The sequence below is a fragment of the Vombatus ursinus genome, unplaced genomic scaffold (genome assembly GCF_900497805.2).
Source record: "Vombatus ursinus unplaced genomic scaffold, bare-nosed wombat genome assembly UNPS02001287.1, whole genome shotgun sequence".
In the NCBI taxonomy this organism is placed as follows: Eukaryota; Metazoa; Chordata; class Mammalia; order Diprotodontia; family Vombatidae; genus Vombatus; species Vombatus ursinus.
The window spans coordinates 9246571-9267483 of NW_020941065.1; the positions used below are offsets into that span (position 1 = coordinate 9246571).

General features: G+C 50.8%; 1 protein-coding gene across 3 annotated transcripts in view; it reads right to left on the reverse strand.

Moving 5' to 3' along the window:
• Positions 1-13429, reverse strand: part of MSI1 (musashi RNA binding protein 1) — a 29637-nt gene extending 16208 nt beyond the window's left edge. For all 3 annotated transcript variants that reach the window (XM_027865084.1, XM_027865080.1, XM_027865076.1), the window contains exons 1-6: positions 13371-13429; positions 13118-13158; positions 12084-12165; positions 11856-11940; positions 8150-8191; positions 5622-5714 (exon numbers count right to left, since the gene is read on the reverse strand). In XM_027865084.1, coding sequence (XP_027720885.1) covers positions 5622-5714; positions 8150-8191; positions 11856-11940; positions 12084-12165; positions 13118-13158; positions 13371-13429 — 402 coding nt within the window. The remainder of the gene's footprint in view (positions 1-5621; positions 5715-8149; positions 8192-11855; positions 11941-12083; positions 12166-13117; positions 13159-13370) is intronic.
• Between the last annotated feature and the right edge of the window lie 7484 nt (positions 13430-20913).

Here is a 20913-nt window from a genome sequence, read left to right on the forward strand (position 1 = left end):
CACACACACACACACACACACACACACACACACACACACACACACACTCGTTTCTCTACTTCACCACTGGGGACCCATTCAACCCACAGCTCAGGGGCTCAGGGGCACTGAAAGAGAGAGCCAGAGAGGGGCCCCTGGGAGCCGAGAGGAGAAGGGGGGGTGGGGAAGAGAGGGCCTCATCCTTTGTAGCCGAAGGCTGGGAAGGCTGGCAGCCCACTCCAGCTAGACTCTGTTAGCAGGATACTTTTTTCTAATTGAGGTTTCCTCTTTGCTAGAGGCAGTAATTAGGGCAACTCCAGTGCAGGGATGAGGCTTCTGCCTCCCACTGAATAGGGTGGGGGCAGGGAGGGAGGGAGGGAGGGAAAGGAGGGGGGAGGGGAAGAGAGTCCACGCTATCCATCCCAGCCCCAGGCTTCCATCAATAGCACCCGCCTTCCCAAGTCACCCCAAGGCAAGGCTTCTTAATCTACAATCTGTGGAGAAAAATATTTGGATAACTATTTCAAAAAAATTGGTTTCCTTTGTAATCCTGTGTATTTTATTTTATGCATTTAAAACCATTATTCTGAAAAGGGGTCCCTAGGCTTCCCCCAACTACAAAAAGGGGGCCCACAGCATTCATAAAATGTTAACAATCCCTGCATCTCTTTCTATAATAAGGAGGTTATCTGCTCTGGCAGCCAGCTTTAGATTTCCTCCTTCCTGGAGCCCCAACCTCATCTGTCATGTTCCTCCCCCCCCACCCCGCCCCATTTAGCATCTCTTTTGCCTCCTTGCCAACGTCAAACACCATACAGAGATGAAGCTCAGCTCTGAGTCACCCCAGGAAAGCCTAAGCAATATTGTGACCTCTCCCCATTCCCTGGGGGCAGGGGAGTCCCCATCTCCCCCTCCTTCACTAGAGGCCCCTCCTCACCAGTAACCCTCCCACGTGCCCACTTCTTTTTCTCAAGGGTCCTGTAGCCCTCCCACACAGGTATTTTCCCCCTCCCCTCACATACACAATAGGGAATTCCATGAACACTACCCAGCCTTAGTCACAGACAGTTAATCAATCCATCCATCCATCAATCCGCATTTATGAAACCTGCTAGCGCTAGCAACACGAAGCCGTAAATGAAGCAGTTCCCATCTGGCCCCCAACACTTCCCCTCCCTTTCTAGATAACACTCAGTACTTCCCCCAGATTTGCCAGAGGCACCCACAAAGGGGACGCCCTCTTCTCCAGGGAAATGCAGCAACAACCTAAGCTGCAGGTACCCATACAGGCACACTGGGTCAGCTCTGTTCTCCCCCAGGGCACCATCTTGTGGTCTGACCCCAAACCAGCCAGGGAGTCAGGCTGGAGGTCTGAACAAGAATCAATTTTAAAAGTTGAGAGAGCCTTTAGAGTGACCTCACCCAATCCCCTCAGTTCTACAGAGGAAGGAACTGAGGTCCAGAAACAGGTGGTGACTTTCCTAAGGTTGTCCAGCCAGTTAGTGGCAGAGACTACCCTCTCCCCCCCCCCCCCCCGCCAAAAAAAAAAAACAGAAGCAAAAACAACCAACTCAGTGCTCTCAAGGGTTTGGTGGTCAGTGGAGTTCTTGCCAGATTGAGAGTATGAATCAGAATTTCAAAACTGGAAAAAACCTAGATCATATAGTCTAACCCTGCCCATTTTAACAGATGAGGAAACTGAGGCACACAGCTAATAGGTGGGAGAACCAGGATTCAAATCCCAAACTCCCTGCCAGACTCCCTGGGACCAAAGGGAGCTCCTGATTAGACCTTGGTTGGATTAGATGATTTCTGAAGTTATTTCCAAATCGGGGAGGATTGAGAATTTTGTTTCTCCAACTATTCAACACTGCTGTTGTCTAATCAACAGTGCTGCACGCTCTCTCTTCTTTCTGTCTGTCTGTCTGTCTCTCTGGTCAGTCTCAGCATTGGGGAAATAACAATAGCTCCTACCTAGGCTCTGATCTCAAGGAGATTATCACTAATTTGAGGAAGGCCAAGCACTGAAATAGATGATTAGAGGAAGAACAAGCCTCTCACTTTAATTTAATTCACTCACTCAACAAGCATTTAAGAACACAGTAACACAGGTACGAGGGGCTAGGGCTGGGGCTGGGGCTGGGAAAACAAATCAAACAGTCTCTGGCCACAAGAAGCCTCCGTTTTGTTGGTAAGGAATTTGAGACCCTTGAGATAGAAGGGCCTTGCCCAGTGTGCTACCCCAGGAGTGGAACTAAGATTCTGACTCAGGTCTTGGCAATGGGGTTAAGTGACTTGCCCCAGGGTCACACAGCTAGTAAGTGTCAAATGTCTGAGACAGCATTTGAACTCAGGTCCTCTTGACTCCAGGGCCAGAGCTCTATCCACTGGGCCACCTAGCTGCCCCTAACTCAGGTCTTCTGGCTCCAAATTTGGTGGTCTTTGTAACAGTCTCCCACTAAACCAGCACTTGGCCAGAGCAAACTTAACTCCCTCGCCTCCTCCTCCTCCTTCTCAGTAATGGCCCCATCTTGGAGTGATAAAGAGCCTGGATTCTTAGCCCGTCTCTGCTACCACCTGCACAACCTGGGGAAATCCTGCTTGATCTGCATGTTTACCTCTGTTATTCCGGACAAGTCACCACTCTGGGCCTCCTCTGTAAGTGAGGAGTCTGGACCAGAAGACCTCTGAGGGCCCTTCCAGTTCTAAATCTCTCATCCTATATTCTCTCTCTTGCCTCAGTTTCTTCCTTCGTCAGAAGAGAGGTTTGGACTTGACGATCTCTAAACTCCCTCCATCCCTCCCCGGAGCCTCAGTTTCTTCCTCTGTCAGAGAGATAGAGCTCCCTTTCTGCACTTAGGGGATGATCCTCGGTTCCTTCTTCCGAGAGCGGCAGCGGCAGGCCCGGACCCCACCCAGCCCCGGCCTTTGGTGGGAGGGAGGGATGAAGAGAGGTGGGGGAGGCGGGGTTCAGGGGAAGTAGCCAGGTCAGTCGGGTGGCCTGGGGCCCAGGTCGAATTCCAAAGCCTCCCTGGCCCCTGCTCCCCCTTCCCCCCAGTCCCCTCCCTCCCTCCCTCCCTCCCAGCAGGCCAGGCGAGGGGAGGCCAGCGGGGGCTTCCAATGGGCTTCCAAGGCAGTGTCCTTAATAGGCTTTGGTCTCCATGGGAACCAGGGGGGCAGGAGGGGGAGGGGAGGGGAGGGGAGGGGAGGGGAGGCTGGTGCGCGCGGCTGACCAGTGAGAGCCGCCAAGTTCGGCGGGCCCCGGGGCCACTAAGCAAGATTGGCAGGCGTCGCCCGCTGACCATTGTTTCCCCTGCGGCCGGCCGCGGGCCCCTCGCTCCTGGCCGGTCCCCCTCCCTCCCCACCCCCTCCGCGGGGCCCTTGGCATTCCGGGCTGTCCCCCTGCTCCCCGGCAGCCTATTCTCCCCGGCTCCCCCGGCCTCCCCGGGCCGGTTTCACATGCCAACGCCGATTTAGGTCCGAACAAAAGAGCCTGCCGCTGACGGCTTCTCCTGGGGCCCGGTTGTCATGGTAACCCCGGCCCCGGGGGCAGGCGGCCTCCAATCACAGCTGCTGGATCAGATTAGCGTGAGCTCTAATGCTCAGCGCACAGACACAAAGACACCCCGCTGCAGGCGGCCCGAGGAGGAGCCCCAAGCCTGGCCAGCCAGCCCAGGGAGGCCCCGCCCCCCCCCCCCCCCCCCCCCCCCCCCCCCCCGGGCCTGGGCTCCCTGGGGAGGCCAAGCCCTCGCCACCCAAGGTTACCCACGTGAAGCCCTGCCGCTAGTCCGTCCTTCCTACCTACCTGCCTGCCTGTCTGCCTGCCTGCCTGCCTATCTGCTTGCCTGCTTGTCTGCCTCACCCACCCACCCGGGACTCTGTCTATAGGGACCGGGCTGGCTCACGGACTCCTAGCACGTTAGGGCTGCAGGGGAGCTCCCGCCGTAGAACGTTGGCAGAAAGAACGTTCGAATTTAGAACGTTCAGACATGCCCGGTTAGCGCCGAGGCGAGGGCTTTTAGAATGCCCAGACACACAATGGGAGCGAGAGGAAGGGCCCCTTAGAATGTTTCGGACACAAAGGACCTTAGGATGTAGAATGAGGGACCATAGAAGGTTGGCACTAGAAAGGCCCTAGAATACAGAGTGTCGGGGCACAGACTAAGGGGACTGTAGAACGTCGATCCTTTTCAGAAAAAACCATGAACATGAGTGCTAGAAAAGATCTCAATCCATACAAAGCGAGGACCTAGGAGGCCTCGGCTGAAAAGAGCTCTAGGCTAGAGATGATAATGTTGGCCCTAAGGAAGAACCTCAGAACATTGAGGGTTTGACAAGCTATCAGAGCTGGAAGGGACTTTGGGCTATGGATCGGCGGTTGTTAGAAGGACATTTAGAGATTCACTCCAGCCACCTCATTTGACAGATCAGGAAACTGAGGCCTAGAGAAGGGAACTGACTTTTCCAAGTTCCCCACCCCCAAACTTTTGCCTTAACGGGACTTCTTTCTGCTGCTCTTTCCCTGAGACGTCTCCTTTGGGGGATTTCAGGAGGCTGGAAAACTGCAACATAGTGAGTCCAAGTGCTAATCATTATTCCTCCTTGCCCTATTTATACACACATCGAAAAGTACTGAGGCACAAGCCTGAAATATCAATTAGCTCTATTCACATCTTGTCCATGCAGGTAATGGAGAGCCCATATCCTTTCCTCCCAATCTTCTGCACTCCCTGTGACCCTTTCCCATGCCCATAGCCTAGGGGTGGTACAAGCCAGAGTTAGGAAACCTTAAGAGTCTGATCTCCAAGTAGCCAATGTCTCCTCCTGCTGTGCTATAAACACACACATATATGAATTCGCTCACTCACTCTTGAGCACGTATTCAGATTTAAGGTGAATTAAATTTAAATTCAACAGGGAAGAATTTCCCAGCAACCTTTGAGATAACTGGAGATCCTACAGGGGGTTGGGGAAACAGTGTTTTGGGATAGATTAGGAATCTATCCTTTTAGAGAGCCAGGTCAGGGGGACAGTTCCCCACCCTTCCTGACTGAGTGGGTGGAAGAGAGCAGAGTACTGAGTACAGTTATCATCACTAGGAAAGGGGTGTGTGTGTGTGTGTGTGTGTGTGTATGTGTGTTTTTTGGGGGAGTGGAAAGGTGCAACTAGCTGCCTGCAGCCCTGGACAGGTGCAAACTCCCAGGAGGGAAAGGAATAACCACATTGAACCAGCCACAAGGCAAAAGCATAAGAAGACCCCCAGGAGAAGGTAAACAAGGAAAAAACGATCGAGGAAGATCCAGGAATGGGGACAGCTATTGTACGACATCCTCTCTCCTGGGAGATGCCCAGAGTTGGAGGCACAAAGAAGCTGGCCTAGATCCCGAAGGGACCTCTGCCCCTGGGAGGGGCTGACAGAGATGACTACCTGGACCCTGACTGGGGACTTTTCCATCCCTGTTTCTAACAGAAATAATATTAATACTGTAGAGGTCTCACTTACCAATCAGCTTAACAAACAAATATTTCTTGAACGTCTATCAACCATAATCTCTATCCCCCGGATGGCTAACCAGGGTCTGCTTCCTTTAGCTCTGAACCCCCTCTACCCCCAAGGACAAACCCCAAACGTTCAGACCCACCTTCCCAAACTGCTCAAAATATTGCTTCACATCTTCCACTGTGGTGTTCACCGACAGCCCCCCTACAAAGATCTTCTTGGTCCGAGTCACCATCTGTTAGGGGGAGGGGACAGGGAAGTGGGCATCTGAGTACTCCAGCCCAGAACCAGCAGCAGGGGTCTGCTCCCCTGCAGGGACAGCAGCTGACATTCAATACATGGTCCCAGTCCACAGCATGCACCTCCCCAAAAAAAAGCCCACACCAGGACAGCTGCATATTCCAGTAGGCCTGCAGAACTCAATTCTTTCTTCCTTTCCTGTACCTGCCTAAGAAACCAACCTTTGATGTTTTGATCTCACTGGCTTCCCTCCTGGCTCCCAATACAATCTCGACATCCTCACTTCTGCCCTTCTCTGTGCTCCTGTAGAAGCCCAGCCCTGGAGGCTTCACCCTGAAGGTGGGGCCCACAGAGGCCTGACCCAGAGGATGGGGTCTGTGCTCAGGTCTGCTGGGAAATTCTGAAATGGGGATATCCCCGCGTCCCCCCACTGCCACTTCAGGGGAGGCCAAGACCCACAGCATCCCCTCTCAACCAAACTCTCCCACATTTCTCTCAGCCACCAACCTCTGGCAGCCCCTCAGCCCCAGCTCTGCTTTGGGAAGAACACATGGTCCTAATTACTCCAGGCGCGCATGGCTAATCCAAGACGGTTCCCGGCCAGTCCTAACTCTAAAGCACCTTCTGTCACTGAACTGCTTAATGGAATTAACCCAGTTCTGACCATGTGCTTGCTTCCTGGTGCGGCTAACTTGAGATACCTGCTCAGTAATTGTTTTCAGTTCCTGGGCCTGCTCCCCTCTCAGACCAGTCCCCTGCCTGCCTCCATATACTTTCTCCCTTTTCCCCTCTGTTTTCAGTGTGCAGTCTTCCAAGCAAGCTCTCAAGGTGAACCGCCTTAATGCAGACCCCCCAATACAAAAAAGGGAGAAACTGATGTTTCTAGAGAGGGTGTGACTTGCTCCTAGGTGACACGAAGAACTGCTAGTAAATATATATACATGTATGTATATAAATATATATATATATACACATACACACACACATACATACATATACATATACACACATATATAAAATTGGCCTCAAATTCAAGGATCTTAGCTCAGTTACTATAATGAGGCCTCTGGTCTCTAAACCCACAAGTGGTGCTAAGACTATAAGTTCCAGACAGGCTTGGGGGCCCTAGGAAAGGGAGGGATGATAGCAGGGCATGGATAAATGGGTGGGGAGGTTGGGGGTGCTATTTCTTAATTTAAAAAAGTTTTCAAAATAATTTCCCATAAAACATTAACCATTAATACAATCAATTAATAACTTGCTTCCAAATTATTGACATTTCAATGAATGAGAGGAAAAATCAACCCATAATATGTCTTAACTACTTTTGAATCCCTCCTTTCTAAATTCTCCATGAAGATGCTTTGTGTATTCATGCTTATTCAATTTTTCTTCTTCTATGGGTGAAGATTTCAAGGTTCTGTACTTGACTCAGAGGCCAGAATTCCACATTTCTATTCCCAACCTCATCCAAGACAGAAGGTTATAGCTTCACTGACTCAGAAATCAGGTTTTTTCCCCTTGAACCCATCCCCTAATTCAGAACAATTCCCCAGAGGCACAGTGAATGAGGACACCTGGGAACCAGGCCAGATCCACCTGAATTGAAAGGCAACAGGTGACTAGGTGTCTGGGACTCAGAGAGAGTGGGATTCATTACTAGGCTTCAGGCCACTCTCCTGCCCCATTCCTTTCTCTCTCCTCTCTTAAGCCCTAACCAGAAAAATCAGTGGCAGTGAACAGGGCCTCTCCTATGCCCTACAGCTAAGAAAGTTCAGACTCGGGGTTCAATTCAGTCAGACCTTTGTCTGCTAGTAACACCGAACATAAAACCCTCCAACCCTCAAAGTCACCTTGTATCTGCCCCCCTTCTTATAATATAAGTTCTTGAAGGCAGGGAAGGTTTTGATTTTTTTTTGGATCTCTAGCACCTAGTAGGTGCTTGTTAATACATGCTTGTTCATTGATTGATCCTATATCTTCGTTCCCCATAAAGTATGGGTTTCTTCCACCAATCACGCAAAGGTGGTATTTGGCACAGTGCTAGGCTTTAGAGACACAAAAACAAAAGTGAGTCCCTCCTCTAATCCCCAAGGAGCTTATTATAACTTCATGGCACCAAATTCACCTGCAGTGTCCCACCCATACCCTCCCTGTTCATTCCCTCCATGTTTTCCCTGCTGCCACACTCTGCTTCATCATCAGGGACCTAAGCTTGAAGGGTCATTGGTGAGAATTGGGGGAAGGCCTATCTTGAAGCCATAGGAAGTATTCACTTCTAAGCTAAAGGACCATGGCCCTCTAGGTCAAGAATAGGAAGAAAATTTGTATGTATGGGGGGAGGGAGGGGAAGGGAGGGAATGGCGATCTCTAGTCACCGCATATTAGAGATGAGGGAAGTGTTCAAAGTCATGGGCACACACAACTTACCTTGGGCTGTGCTCGACGAGGGAATGCAACCTTGGGATCGATCTGAAACAGAATGGGAATATGAAATATGCTTGGACTATAGGCCTCCAAGCAGACATGCAGTAGATATATATAGTCATATGTGCCCAATTCTACAAGTAATTATTAAGCATCTACATGGCAGGGACTATTTCCCTTCAGGTTTTTTGTATCTCCAGTGACAAATACACAGTGCTTTGCACATGGTAGACTTTGAAAAAAATATTTGTCAATGAATGAACTATAAACTCTTTAATAAGAGGCAGCAAGTGGTTCAGTGGGTAGAGCGATAGGCTTGAAGTCAAGAAGATCTAAGTCATGTATGTTTGCCTCAGTTTCCTCAATTGTAAAACAGGGATAATTAATAGCTCCTACCTCCCAGGGTTGTTGTGAGGAACAAATGAGATAATATTTGCAAAGGGCTTAGCACAGTGCCTGGCACATAGCAGTTGCTATATAAATGATTATTACCTTCCCCTAGCATGTCCCTCAGCTCCTGGCTCTTTTCTCTTGCTATGAAGTAAGAACTAGCTGATAACTGGATCATCACTCTGGGGCTGGAAGGGACCTAAGAGGTCATCTATTCCTGTTTACAAATGAAGAAGTTCAAGGCCAGGGAAGTTTATGTGACTTGCCCAAGGTCATTCAGCTAATGAATGACAAATGGAATTTAATGTCCTGTCCTCTGAAGGTAAACCAGCGTTCACTTCACTTTATCAAGACAAAGGCTATCTAATGGACATCCTTCCATCAGGATTTGAAGGACCTGCTATATTATAAACCCAAGGCCTGTTCGCAGGCTTTACCAATTTTGCCCACAAACTTTGGGGGGGGGGCAGATAGGACATGTCCATTTACTGCCCTGAGAAGCCAGCTAATACCCAAAATGCACTGCCTCAAATTTGGTTTGGGTGCCCCCAAAAAAGCCTATTGGAGATTTCTAGACATAGGCATGAGAGCTGCCAGTGAGCCCAGATTTCCTCCAGCTGGAGCTTAGTTCTCATTCCCACCCCCTTCCGCCATGTTGAACCATTGATCACAAGACTTTAGCAAGATCAGAGCTGCCTCTCAGGTTTGCTCCTGGACAGGTGCAGCCAATTCTGGGGTGATACCCAATTCTAAGCAGGGTGGGGAACTGAGGTGCTGCTGCTCAGGCAGCAGAGGGGAAGGAAGGGATTCACTTTATACTGTTCTCTTTGGAATTCATTTGTGAGCACTATCTCCAGCCCTGGCACCATCCTTCAAGGCTGCTGATGGACATCAAAGGCCAATGGGTACAATACAGAACGAGGCAGCAGAGATAATGTAGCAAGGCAGCCCTTTGCAAAGAACTCTGTCTCTACTCCCTAACATAAAGAAGGAGGAGGGGTAGGTAGACAGACCTTTGACATTTTAAAATTCATAACTCATGCCCCCCCTCCCCCTGCATTATCCAGCCACAGGAAAGACTTCTTGCTCAAACAGTCTAGAAAACTCATTCCTCTACAGCTAGAAACTTACAGGCCCTGCTTAGGAAACCTGCCCACAGATCACAGACTCTGGAGGCAAAACAGACCTTAGAGATCACCCAGTCCAACTTCCAATTTTACAGATAAGGAAACTGACCATGGAAGGAAAAGTGACAAAAGAGGAAATAAGAGAGCTAAAATTTGAACCCAGATCCTCTGACCCCAGATCTGATTCTTTCCACCGTACCTTTCAAAACAGGATCCATCCGTTCTCTTCCCACCCCCACCCCCTGAAAAGCAGATGCTAGGATGACCCATCTGGCACCATTCCCACTAGCCCACTGGCCCAACTGGTCCCCAGGAAAAATGACAGCTGCCCACTTCCTCTCACCAGTATTGTGATTCCCAGCCTGTCTTTTCTCTGCTTCTCCTACTCCCCCCAACCACTCTCTCATCTATTCACTTGTCAGAAAGAACCAAAGGTTTACTGCCTGGCTGTGCAGCACACACACACACACACACACACACACACACACACACACACACACACACACACAGAGCACATGGGAGAGTCACACATAGCCCCATGAAGACGTAAGCAGTCACAGATTCACAGACCTACTGAATACACACTCAAACACAACCCTACCCCCCCCTCTGACTCAGAACCCAGCAAACTAAATAAATTCAACAAGTAAATAAAAAGTGAAAGTCAGAACCCAAAATAAACTGCCGAGTAAACCTCTTCTCCCATCCCTTCCCCACAGCCTGAGGTCTCCAAACCAAGAGCAGCTTGCCCTTCCTGTATCTCCCAGGGATATCCATCTCACCCCTTTCCCACCTCCTTCTTCCCCTTTTGTGCCCACTCGGCTCCCTGGGCCCACGCCCACCCCCAAATCTCTGGCTTCCTGAATCTTGCCTAAAGCTTCAGTGCATTCTGAGGACAGGGGACCATAGGAGAGCAGGAGGCCCATGGAAGATAATAAGCAAAAACAATGACCCACTGTCTGTCCACTCCCAGCCCATGTCATTCAGCCGCTGCCAAGAAGATGCCTTCAGAGCCCGCAAAGTTGTGGCCTGGCCTCATTTTCTCATTACTCTGAGAGAGAGCCACTGGGCAGAGATAACAGGAGTGCTGGGGCTGGAGGGGACAGATGGTAATTTAACAAATTCTTCTGCACAACTAGTCATTGTTATAGGTAAACAGGAGCCAGTGGCTGACCCGAGCAGGGAGGCCCAGGGCTGGGGAAGTGCCGAGAGAGTGTGGGGGAGTAGAGGGAGAAAGCTCCAGAAAAGATCATACTGTCCTGTCTCGTCGACAGACAGCTTCCACACTCCCCTCAACTCCCCCCAAGCCACTGCCACCCCCATGGGGCAACCCCACGGCCAGGTCACCATCATCAACGTGCTCCTACCACAGCCCCAGCAAATGCCCTCTGCAGGCCCAGGACCAAGGGGTTAACTAGACACTGGCAAAATGTTCCAGAAGTCTGGCTTTTCAACAAGTAAGTTTGGCTTTTCGACTGAAGGACCTCGAGGCCTTCTCCCATAGGGACGATGGCCGATTTCTAGTTCCACATGCCCCATCACCTAGAGCCTAGGGTGGCTTTCCAGAAATTCACCCACCCACCAAAAAGCCCGAGGTCTCCAGACAAAGGGAGGAGGCCCACTGACCCAAAGCAGGGGAGAAGGGAAGGGAAGCAAAGGGAATAGGACACAGCCTCATCACCCTGGGAGAGGGGGAGTCCTCCTACTTCAGGGAGGGGAACTGAGCAGAGCAGGGCAGGTCTTATCTGAGGCAAATACTGGTTAGTAGGAGCCAGAGAGATGCCACAGGGTAGGTCATTACCATCCTGACTCACCCAGGTTGGGCTGGGGGGAGGGTCCAGAGGCTGACCCTAACCCCACCCTAGCTGCCTCCCCCCAACTCCACCCTCAGCTTCTCTTTGGTATTAATACCCAGTCTCTGGAAAACCAGCTTCCTCACTCGCCTCTACAGCAGTTTCTTTAAGGGGGATTGGAGGGGGCACTGATCCTAACTGGGCCTTGGAGTCTCTGGTCCCTTAGAGGACAGAGAAAGGAGCTAGGAAGGGGGCAGGTGAGCACACCAAAACTCCCTCCCAACCCAGTGGCCAAAGACCTGCTGTGGATGGCTCACTGTCATCCAAGTCTGAAGAACAGCTATTGAAACCTGTCTCGGTTTGTCCCCACCACCACTCACCCCCAGCCTCTTTACTCACCGTTTTGGAGTCCAGCTCGTGCCTGGATTGAGCCAATACCTTATCCACCCCTGCCTGGTCCACGAAAGTGACGAAGCCAAAGCCCCTGGTCCAAGTGGGGCAGAGACGGAGAAAGAAAAAGGAAAGAAAGAGCACCATGGTTAGGGCTAAGGCCAGGGCCCGAGGAAAGGAGTGGGCAGAGGGCCGCCAAGGTGGGTGGGTGGGTCTTGGGGGAGGGGGGGGGCTCACCTGGATCTCTTGGTCAGTGGGTCCCGCATCACCAGACACTCCTTCACTTCTCCGAACTGGCCGAAGTATTCCCGTAGGCCCTCTGCAACCACACACCCGGCTTCGGACCAGCCCAGGGCCCCAGCGCCCCCCTCCCTGCCCTTATTGGGCCTGGCAGCCGAGAATCCTCGAGGCTCTCTGACCACCTTTGGAGCCCGCTTTGGCCATGGTCTAGTCACGGCCCCCTTCCCTCCCGCGGGCGGGGAGCCCTGCCATTAGCAACTGGGGAGAGCCGGCAGGCGACCAGGCAGGCAAGCAGGCAGCCCGGTGCGGCTCCGGAAATCTGGCGGCAGGGACCCGGGGCTGCAGGTCCGTCGGGCTCCCAGCTCCTCCCGGGGTTCCAACCTGGCTCCCGCCGCCACCGGGTTACAAAAGTTTGAGCCGCAGGTGCGAGAGCCGGCGCCCGGGCGGAGTTTGCGCGGCGCCCGCCCGCGCGCCGGAGGCTGAGCTCCCTCCCGGCTGGTCCCGGGGGCCCAGGCTGCCCAGCGCAGAGCTTCCCCACCCCAGCCCCGACTCTGGGCCCTCTCTCCCCCGACCTGGCCGTTCTGGCTTCTCCCGTTCGCTCCCTTGTGGTCTCAGCGCGGCTCAGGTCCGCGGTGGGTGAAGTTGGGGGGGGGGGGGGGGGGCGCGGCCAACCCCGGCCTGGGGGGCGCGGGGGGGGGGGGGGGGGGGGGGGGGACGACACGGCAAACCCAAGATTCGGATCCCGCGGAGTCGGGGAAGGGGCGCGGGCTCCTTGGGGGGGAGGGGGTCCCCGATCACCCAGGATGGGGAACCGGGGGGCGGAGTGTCCCCGATGGCCCGGCTGGAGCCCTGAGCGCCCGGCAGGGGAGGTCCCGGGGCCGGTGCCAGGCTGGCCAGGAGCGCGCCGGGAGCGAGCGGGGCTGGGGGTGGTGGGGTGTCCGGTTCCGGGGCCGCCCGCGCCCCGTGCCTGTCCGTCCCGTCCAGGCAGGGGTCCCTCCCGCTCCCCCGGGCCGGGCCCCGGCCCCGCTCACCCTGCGTGGTCTGCCAGCTAAGTCCCCCGATGAACATCTTGCTGCGGGAGGAGGGGGAGAGACACAAAGAGCCCGAGTGAGCGGGGGCCGGCCGCGGGGCCGGGGGAGCGCGGGGCTCGGGGCGCGAGCGGCGGAGCGGCGCCGGCTCCGGGCCGGCTGGGAGGCCCGGCCGGCCCCGGCATCGGCCATGTTGGTGGCTCCGGGCGGCGGGAGCAGCCGCCGGGGGAGGCCCGGGGCCCCGGGCGGGCCGTACCAGGGGTCGTGCGGCGAGTCCGGGGAGGCGAGGCCGGGCTGAGGCGCGTCTGTCTCCATCGGGACCCGCGGCGGGCGGCAGGGCGAGTGGAGCGGCGGCGGCGGCGGCGCTCGGCGCGGGGTAGAGGAGGAGAGCGGCGGCGGCGGAGGGGGCCGGACGGACAGGCCATGCTGCCCCCTCCCCCGACCCCGCTCGGGCGGGCGGGCGGGGACGGGAGGGGAGGGCCCGGCCGGGGCCAACCTGCGGGCTCCTCCCCCCGGCGCCCCGCGCGCATAAAGCCCCGCGCCGGCCTCCCTCCCGGGCTGGCAGAGGCGGCCGCGGCCGGTGCAGCTGGGGGCCAGGATCTGGAGGGGCCCCTAGCTAGCCTCCCCCCTCTCTCTCCGAGTAGCTCCCGAGAGTAGCGGAGCCCCGAGACTCCCCACCCTCACTTTCCCAGTGGGAAGAGCTTTTTTTCTGCACCCCCGCCCCTGTGCCAGGTGTCCGAGGATCCCCACTGCTCTGGTTTAAGGCGATCTCCCCCTCGGTGCAGTGGCCCCTGTGCGGAGCACCCCCTAACTCACCCCCCAATGCTGTGCCTGGTGATAGGAGTAGCCAGCCCTGTTTGAAAGCTCTCCCCTTTTCCCCACCCTCACGGACCCTGGCACATGTATACACTCTACCCAGACTAGGGTGAGAGGCACACACACCTCTTCCCCCCACCCCACTCCAAGAGGGGAGAGTGACAATAAAAAGGGAGTTCTGGATTATTGAAACCCTCTCATTGAGAGCTAGGTGGGGGTTCTCTCCAGGAGTTCCCTCCAGTTTGGGAACTCAGACCCTTAAGGTAGTCTTGCCCCATTCAGGGAGTCGTCTCTACCGTGCCCAAGGACCGTGACACTCCTTCCCCTAATACTGCCTTGCCTCACTCCCCCCCCCCCCATTTCTAAGGCTGGGGCCAGCAAGGAAAGGGTTAAACACCAGGCTGTTTAGGTAGGTGGGAAGGGTCTTGTTGCCTAGCCCTGAAGCTGCCACCACCTGGTGAGGAGAAGGATGCCCAGCCCAGAACTCCTTCCTGCCAAACTCCCTTTGGACTGACATTGTCCTCCATCCTCTCCTGATACCAAAAGTGGACTGGGGCTTATTATAAACCAAGTTAACTCCTGCCGGGAAGAAAGACGCTGTTCATGGAGGGAAGCTAGAAGCCTGGAACCTGTCCTCAACCCTGCCACTACCTTGGACAAGTCCATGTCGGGTGAGCCTCAGTGCCCTTATCTATCAAATGAAGTGGTTAGACTGAATGGTCTTAAGAGCCCGTCAGTTCAGTTTAACAGAGGTTTGGGCTAGGTGTCAGAGGTTCAAAGACAAAAGCAAAAGTCCCTGCCTTCAAGAAGCTTACATTCTTCCAGCTCCGATGTGCTGGCAGACCTCTCCCTGCTGCTCTCTCTACCCAGTGGAACAAGAAGGCCACCCATTTCACGACCAAGATGCCTTCCTTTCTCTTCCCCTCCTAGCCTTCTCATTATCAACAATCCTGAAAAACATACTCACCAGCTGGCACTCAGTGTCAGTCCCTTGGTGCTAAGCTGCTTTGTTAACCCTTTTCTTGCTGTCAACCTGGAATGCTCCCCCCCTCCCCTCCATCCCTAGCTCCATTTAAGGCTCAGCTCCTGAGCCAGTCACCTCAGTGTGAGGCCTCTCCCCACCCCCAATTACTTTGCATCTATTTTGAACTCACTTACCTAATTACAGGTTGGTTTCCCCCAGTAGAATAGAAACTCCTTGAATACAGAAATTGCATTTATTTGTATATTCCCAGTGCCTGGCACATAGTAGATGCATAGTTGTATTTGTACCTGAGCACCTAACACAATGGTTGGCACAAAGATGTTGCTTAACAAATGCTTCTCAGATGGAATTGAACCTGGGAATCTCCAGCCTCATCTCATATGATTCCCCTTGGCACACTGGACTTGCCAGTAAAATTGGATTGCTGCCAATGGTTACCATTCCCTCCTGTGGCCAAGCCTTTGCTCTGACCACAGCTCCGACCCCCCTCCACACGGGTTTAAAGGTTTCAAAACAATTTACGAGGACTGTCTCCTTTAAGGCTCACAAAGAGCCTGTGAGGTAGGTACGTACTGCAGACATTTATATGCCCAAGTTTTTAGAAAGAGTAAGTGATTTTTCTCCAGGGTCACTCAGCTAGTGAATGTCACAGGCAGGATTGGAACGCAAGTCTTCCAGATTCCAACCACAGCATCCTGCCAGGCACAAACTCGTAAGAGAGTTATTTCAGGGAAGAAGTGTGGAAATTAACTTGTGAAGTCCATCTCTTATAGCTCAGGCAGCTGCTGGCCTTTCCTCCCTCCCCAGTCTTCTACTTGATGCCTCTTCTCACTATCTTTTTAGTTATACTGCTTGGAACACATTACTTTATTCCATCTCCGACCTGCCTTCCCATTGTACTAACTGTGCTCCCATACCTGATGGCACTCCCTCCTCTGGCTTCCTTTAAGACTCACAAAGCCTTTCCTGTTTGTTGCCCCCCCCCCCCCCCCCCCCCCCCCCCCCCCCCCCCCGCCACCATGTTAAGGGGCAGGGGAGCTGCTATGGCCTAAAACTACATTTTTTCATTCTGTTTATAACCTGTATATACTCATATGTGCACATGCTATCTCCCCCCATTAGAATGTAATCTCCTTGAAGGCAGGGACTATTTAATTTTTGTCTTTTTCCCCCAGCACTAAGTTCAGTCCCTCACCTATGTTGTTGTTGTTCAGTCATGTCTATGAGCCTGTGGACCATAGCAATCAATACTGCCCATAGGATTTTCTTGGTAATGATACTGGAATAGTTTGCCATATCCTTCTCCAGATTATTTTACAGATGAGGAAACTGAGGCAAATAGGGTGAAGTGATTTGCCCAGGGTCACATAGCTAGTAAGTGTCTGAAGTTGGATTTGAACTCAGGTCTTCCTGACCCCGAGTCAGGCATTTTTATCCACTGAGCCATCTGGCTGCCTCACACATAGTAAACACTTACTTACTAAATATTGGTTGATTGATTGGCCAAGGGAAGGGAAGAGACTTACTTAAGGTCATACACCTAGTAAGCCAGGATTCCTTTGCAAGTGTTCTGATTCTAAGTCTTGTGGTCTTTCCACTGAACCACTGAACCACATTACCCACCAGGTCTATCTTTTATTCTTATGCACACAGATAATTAGGATCTGTTTACAAGTTGAAATATTCCCCCCACCCCAAGAAAAGGTAACCTCCTTGAAGTGGGGGGGGGACTTTTCTTGTTGTTGTTCTAGCTTTGTATCCCCATTTGCCTAGCATATGGCAGGCACTTAATAAAATGCTTTTGGGGATTGAATTGAACTTGCATACCTTCTGGGAGCTCTCAGCAGGGTTATCCTGTCGCCCTGGGTGACTGAAAAATAACTTGCCCTTTCTGGCTCTTTCATCCCTGACTCACCCACACCCACCCCTTCCACTTCCCAGCCTACCTTGGTCTGTAGCATGGGATTTAGAAATAGGCAGAAAAAGAGGGGGAGGGTAGAAAATGGTTATCTCACCCAAACCTTGAACAAACACTGACATAGGACATTGGTGGGATCTATTCTGGCAGAGAGACAGGTGAGAGCCAAAGGACATCAGCACATAGACTAAATAACCAGTGATTCTCCCCTGGTCATTAGCTGTCAGCCTTCCGCTGTCTGAGCGTGGGCATTTCATTATGCCTCAGTTTACCCACCTGTAAAATGGATCCATGTTATCTCTCACACTAGGGATTAAGGAGGAAAGTTCTTTAAGAATAACTGCGATGGAAAGACATAGGCAACAAGCTATAGCTATAGCAATCATATGTGACTTCTCTCTTTCTGGTCCTCTGTCTCCCCATCTATAAAATGGGCTCATCTAGTCCAATTCTTTCATTTTATAGATAAGGAAATTGAGACCAAGAGAGCTACCAATTCTATCATGGAATGTATGACTTTAGACAAGTCACTTAATCTCCCTGGGTCATAGATTCCTCATCTATGAAATAAGAAGGTTGAACTAAAAGGCCTTCAAAGTCCTTTCCAGCTCTACATTTATGGTTCTATAAAATGATTTGTCACAGAGGTAGTAGGGGATAGAACTGGGATTCGAACCCAGGGTTTCTGATTGTTCAGAGCTCTTTCCGCTACACCACATGAAAAAGTCCACTGTGACACAGGGCAAATCATTTTCCGTTATTGGGTTTCATTATTAAATCCCAGAATCCCAGAATCGGAATCTCAGAATTTCACAGAATTCTGAGATTCTGGGAGAAGTGCCAAGTCTCTCTTCTTCGCATCCCCGACCCTGACAAGGAATTGGGGTGGGGAGAGCCTATATAAGCAGTTCATTCCAATGTCGAACATCTCTGACCATTAAGAAAAACTCCCTATCATCAAGCCATTGTTTTAGTTCTTCCCTCTGGGGGAACTGGTCGTCAGATCATAACATTTGAAAGAATGATGTCTCAATGACCTCCTCTTCTCTTTCTTTCTTTCTTTCTTTCTTTCTTTCTCTCTCTCTCTTTCTTGCTCTCTTTCTTTCTCCCTCCCTCTTCCTTCCTTCCTTTCTTTTTCCTTTCTTTCTTTCTTATCCCTATTTTCTACTCTCTTACTGGAAAAAAAGAAAAGAAAAAAAAGCCCTTGTAACAAATAGACATAGTCAAGAAAAACAGATCCCCACATTACTTGTGTCTTACTTGGGATCCTGAGTCCATCACCTCTCTGTCAAGAGGTGGATAGTATGCGTCATCAACAGTCTTATAGACTTGTAGTTGGCCATTGCATTAATTAGAATTCTTGAGTATTTCCAAGTTGTTTTTCATTTTATACAGTGCTTTCCTGGTTCTGCTCATTCACTACTCTGCATCAGTTTATATAAAGGTCTTCCCAAGTTTCTCTGAAACCATACATTTCCTCATTCTTAACAACATAATATTCCATTACAATCATAAACATGAATTTGTTTAGCCATTCCCCAACTGATGGGCACCTCTTTAGTTTCCTGTTCTTTGATACTACAGAAAGAGCTGCTAGAAATAATTACATACATCTGGATCCCTTGATCTCTTTGGAGGATAGACCTTGGGGTGGTATTGCTGGATCAACGGGTATATACATAGTTTAGTGACTTTTGGGGCATTGTTCCAATTACAATGAACTGACCAGTTCATAGAGCGTATTATATTCTGCTGGGATGAAAAAGCATGCACAGAGATAGATACAAAAATATATACAAAGTAATTGAGACCAAGTCAGGGCGGGAGAGAGCTAAAAATGGCAGCGATCACAAAAAGTGTCTTGTAGGGATTGACACTTGAACTGAACTCTGAATTGAAGTATGGGTTCTGCAAAGTGGAGGGGAGGAAAGTGAGCATCATAGGAGAAAGGTTGGCCCTTCCCTCAGTCTTCTCTTCTTTAGGGTAGACATGCCCCATTTCTTCAACCAATTTTGATTTGGCATGAACTCAAGGTCCCTCACCATTCTGGTTGTCTTTCTCTAGATATTTCCCAGCTTCTCAATGCCCTTCTTAAGCTGTGCTGACAGAACTAAACACAATGATCCAGATTTGCTGAGAACTAGAAAACCTATTAAAACGTAAGCTCTTTGAGGTCAGTATACTTTCATCCTTTGCCTTTGCATCCCCAGCACCAGCACAGTGCCTAGCATTTGGAGATATTTAATAAATACTTCATGAGTGAAGTGAATGGATTAATTTCTAAAGGCCCTTCCAGACTTGACATTCTATGAATATTGATTCATGGTACCAAGACATAACTACATCTCTTATCAGCATTCTAATTACTGCCCCTTCCATTCAACTTTGGGACAATGAAGATTGATGTTGATAAGTGTGGGCTTGAGACTGCAAGATCTTTCTGAATTGGAGATGAAGGAAGGAGGGAGAAAAGGAAGGAAGGAAAGAAGAAAGAAAGTGAGGAAAGAAGGAGAAAAAGGAAAGAAGAAAGAAAAAAGAAAAAAGGAGGAAGGAAGGAGGGAGAAAAGGAAAGAAGGAAGAAACAAGGAAGAAAAGAAGGAAGAAACAAGGGGAGGAAGGAAGAAAGGAAGAAAGAAAGGGGAGGGAAGATGAGAAAGCTAGGAAGGAGAGAGGGAGCAAAAAGAAAGAAGAAAAAGAAGGGAAGAAGGAAGGGAGGAAGGAAGGAAAAGATTATGACTGGTAAAGTTTTGGTGTTTAGCATTTTGCATTTTAATTCTTTGGAAATTGATAATTCATGGAGAATATTTTAAAAATTACTCTGATGCCTCATTGTAACATAAAGGTAAACTTGAGTTCTTGAGGATTGTGAAAGTTCTGGGCTGCAAAGACCCTGAGCACAAGGGACTGATGTTCCTTGTGGGTCTGTGTTCCTTGGACCAACCTAAGTTAGATATGGGCTTGACACAATTTTAGGTGGTAGAAAATGGATACTTTGGGCCATGGCAGCTCTCATAGACTCCCTAGCAAAGCACTGAGGTATTATTATTTGTATCCATTATGTGTATATATGCATTTGTACATGGATATGTATATATGTGTATTCACATATATGTTGTTCATATTCTCTCTCTCTCCCCACTCAACACCCTTTAAAATGTAAACTCTTTGAGGACAGGGAAACAGCGCTTAGCCCATTACCTGGAAAATAGTAAAGGCTTCATAAATGCTTGTTGATTAATTATCCTTGAAGTAAACAGAAATGGTAACTATTAACCAGAATATTGACTTAGCCAGCTCTTGCTGGGTTACAGAGAATGTACTGTAAGATAGCTTGATTTATAGCAAACATTGTCTCTTCTCAACAGCTACAGTCTAGCCGTCCTCCTCCCTTTCTTTTAAAGTCCTGATTTATTTTTCTACCGTCTCCTTGGCATAGGGATCCCTTCTCCAAAGCAGTCCCTAGACTCAGGTCTCGTTTAATTATTGCTTCTGACTTCGGCCCTGCATCGGGAGTGATGGGCACTATGGAATTAAATAGACTGACATAGGAACACAACTTAGCAGTCCATCCTTCTCCTCCCCCAACCTGCTGACTCTCTGACTTTCTCAAAGCCTAATGATGGCCACATTAGCTTTATACAGCAGCACAAAAGTCAGTACTTTGTGGGAGTGGACATTAGAAATATCTGAAGTTTTCTCTAAGTGTAATTAACCATTTTTCTAGATTTGGTCAATTAATAGACCCACAAGTGTCAAGCTAAAGACAAGAGGAGCTAAAAGTGTGTCTCTTTTTCTTTTCTTTTTTCAGTGTTTATTTTGGGAAACTGAAAATGCAGACCTGGAGAATGCAAACCACAGGTCTGTAGGCAGCCCAGGGGTAATGCCAGTCAGTTGGTGGTGGCTTCCGGTTACACTTCTGCAGGTCCTAGAGAAAAGGTGTTTGTACCAGCAGTGGATGCTGTGGACTTCCTGCTGGCCCCTGGGGAGCCTGTGGGGGGGGGATGGGGTGGGGGGGTGGGGGCCGAGAAACCTCTCATTGGATGCTGCTTCCCTGTCCTCTGGATTCCTCCTCCCTCCCAG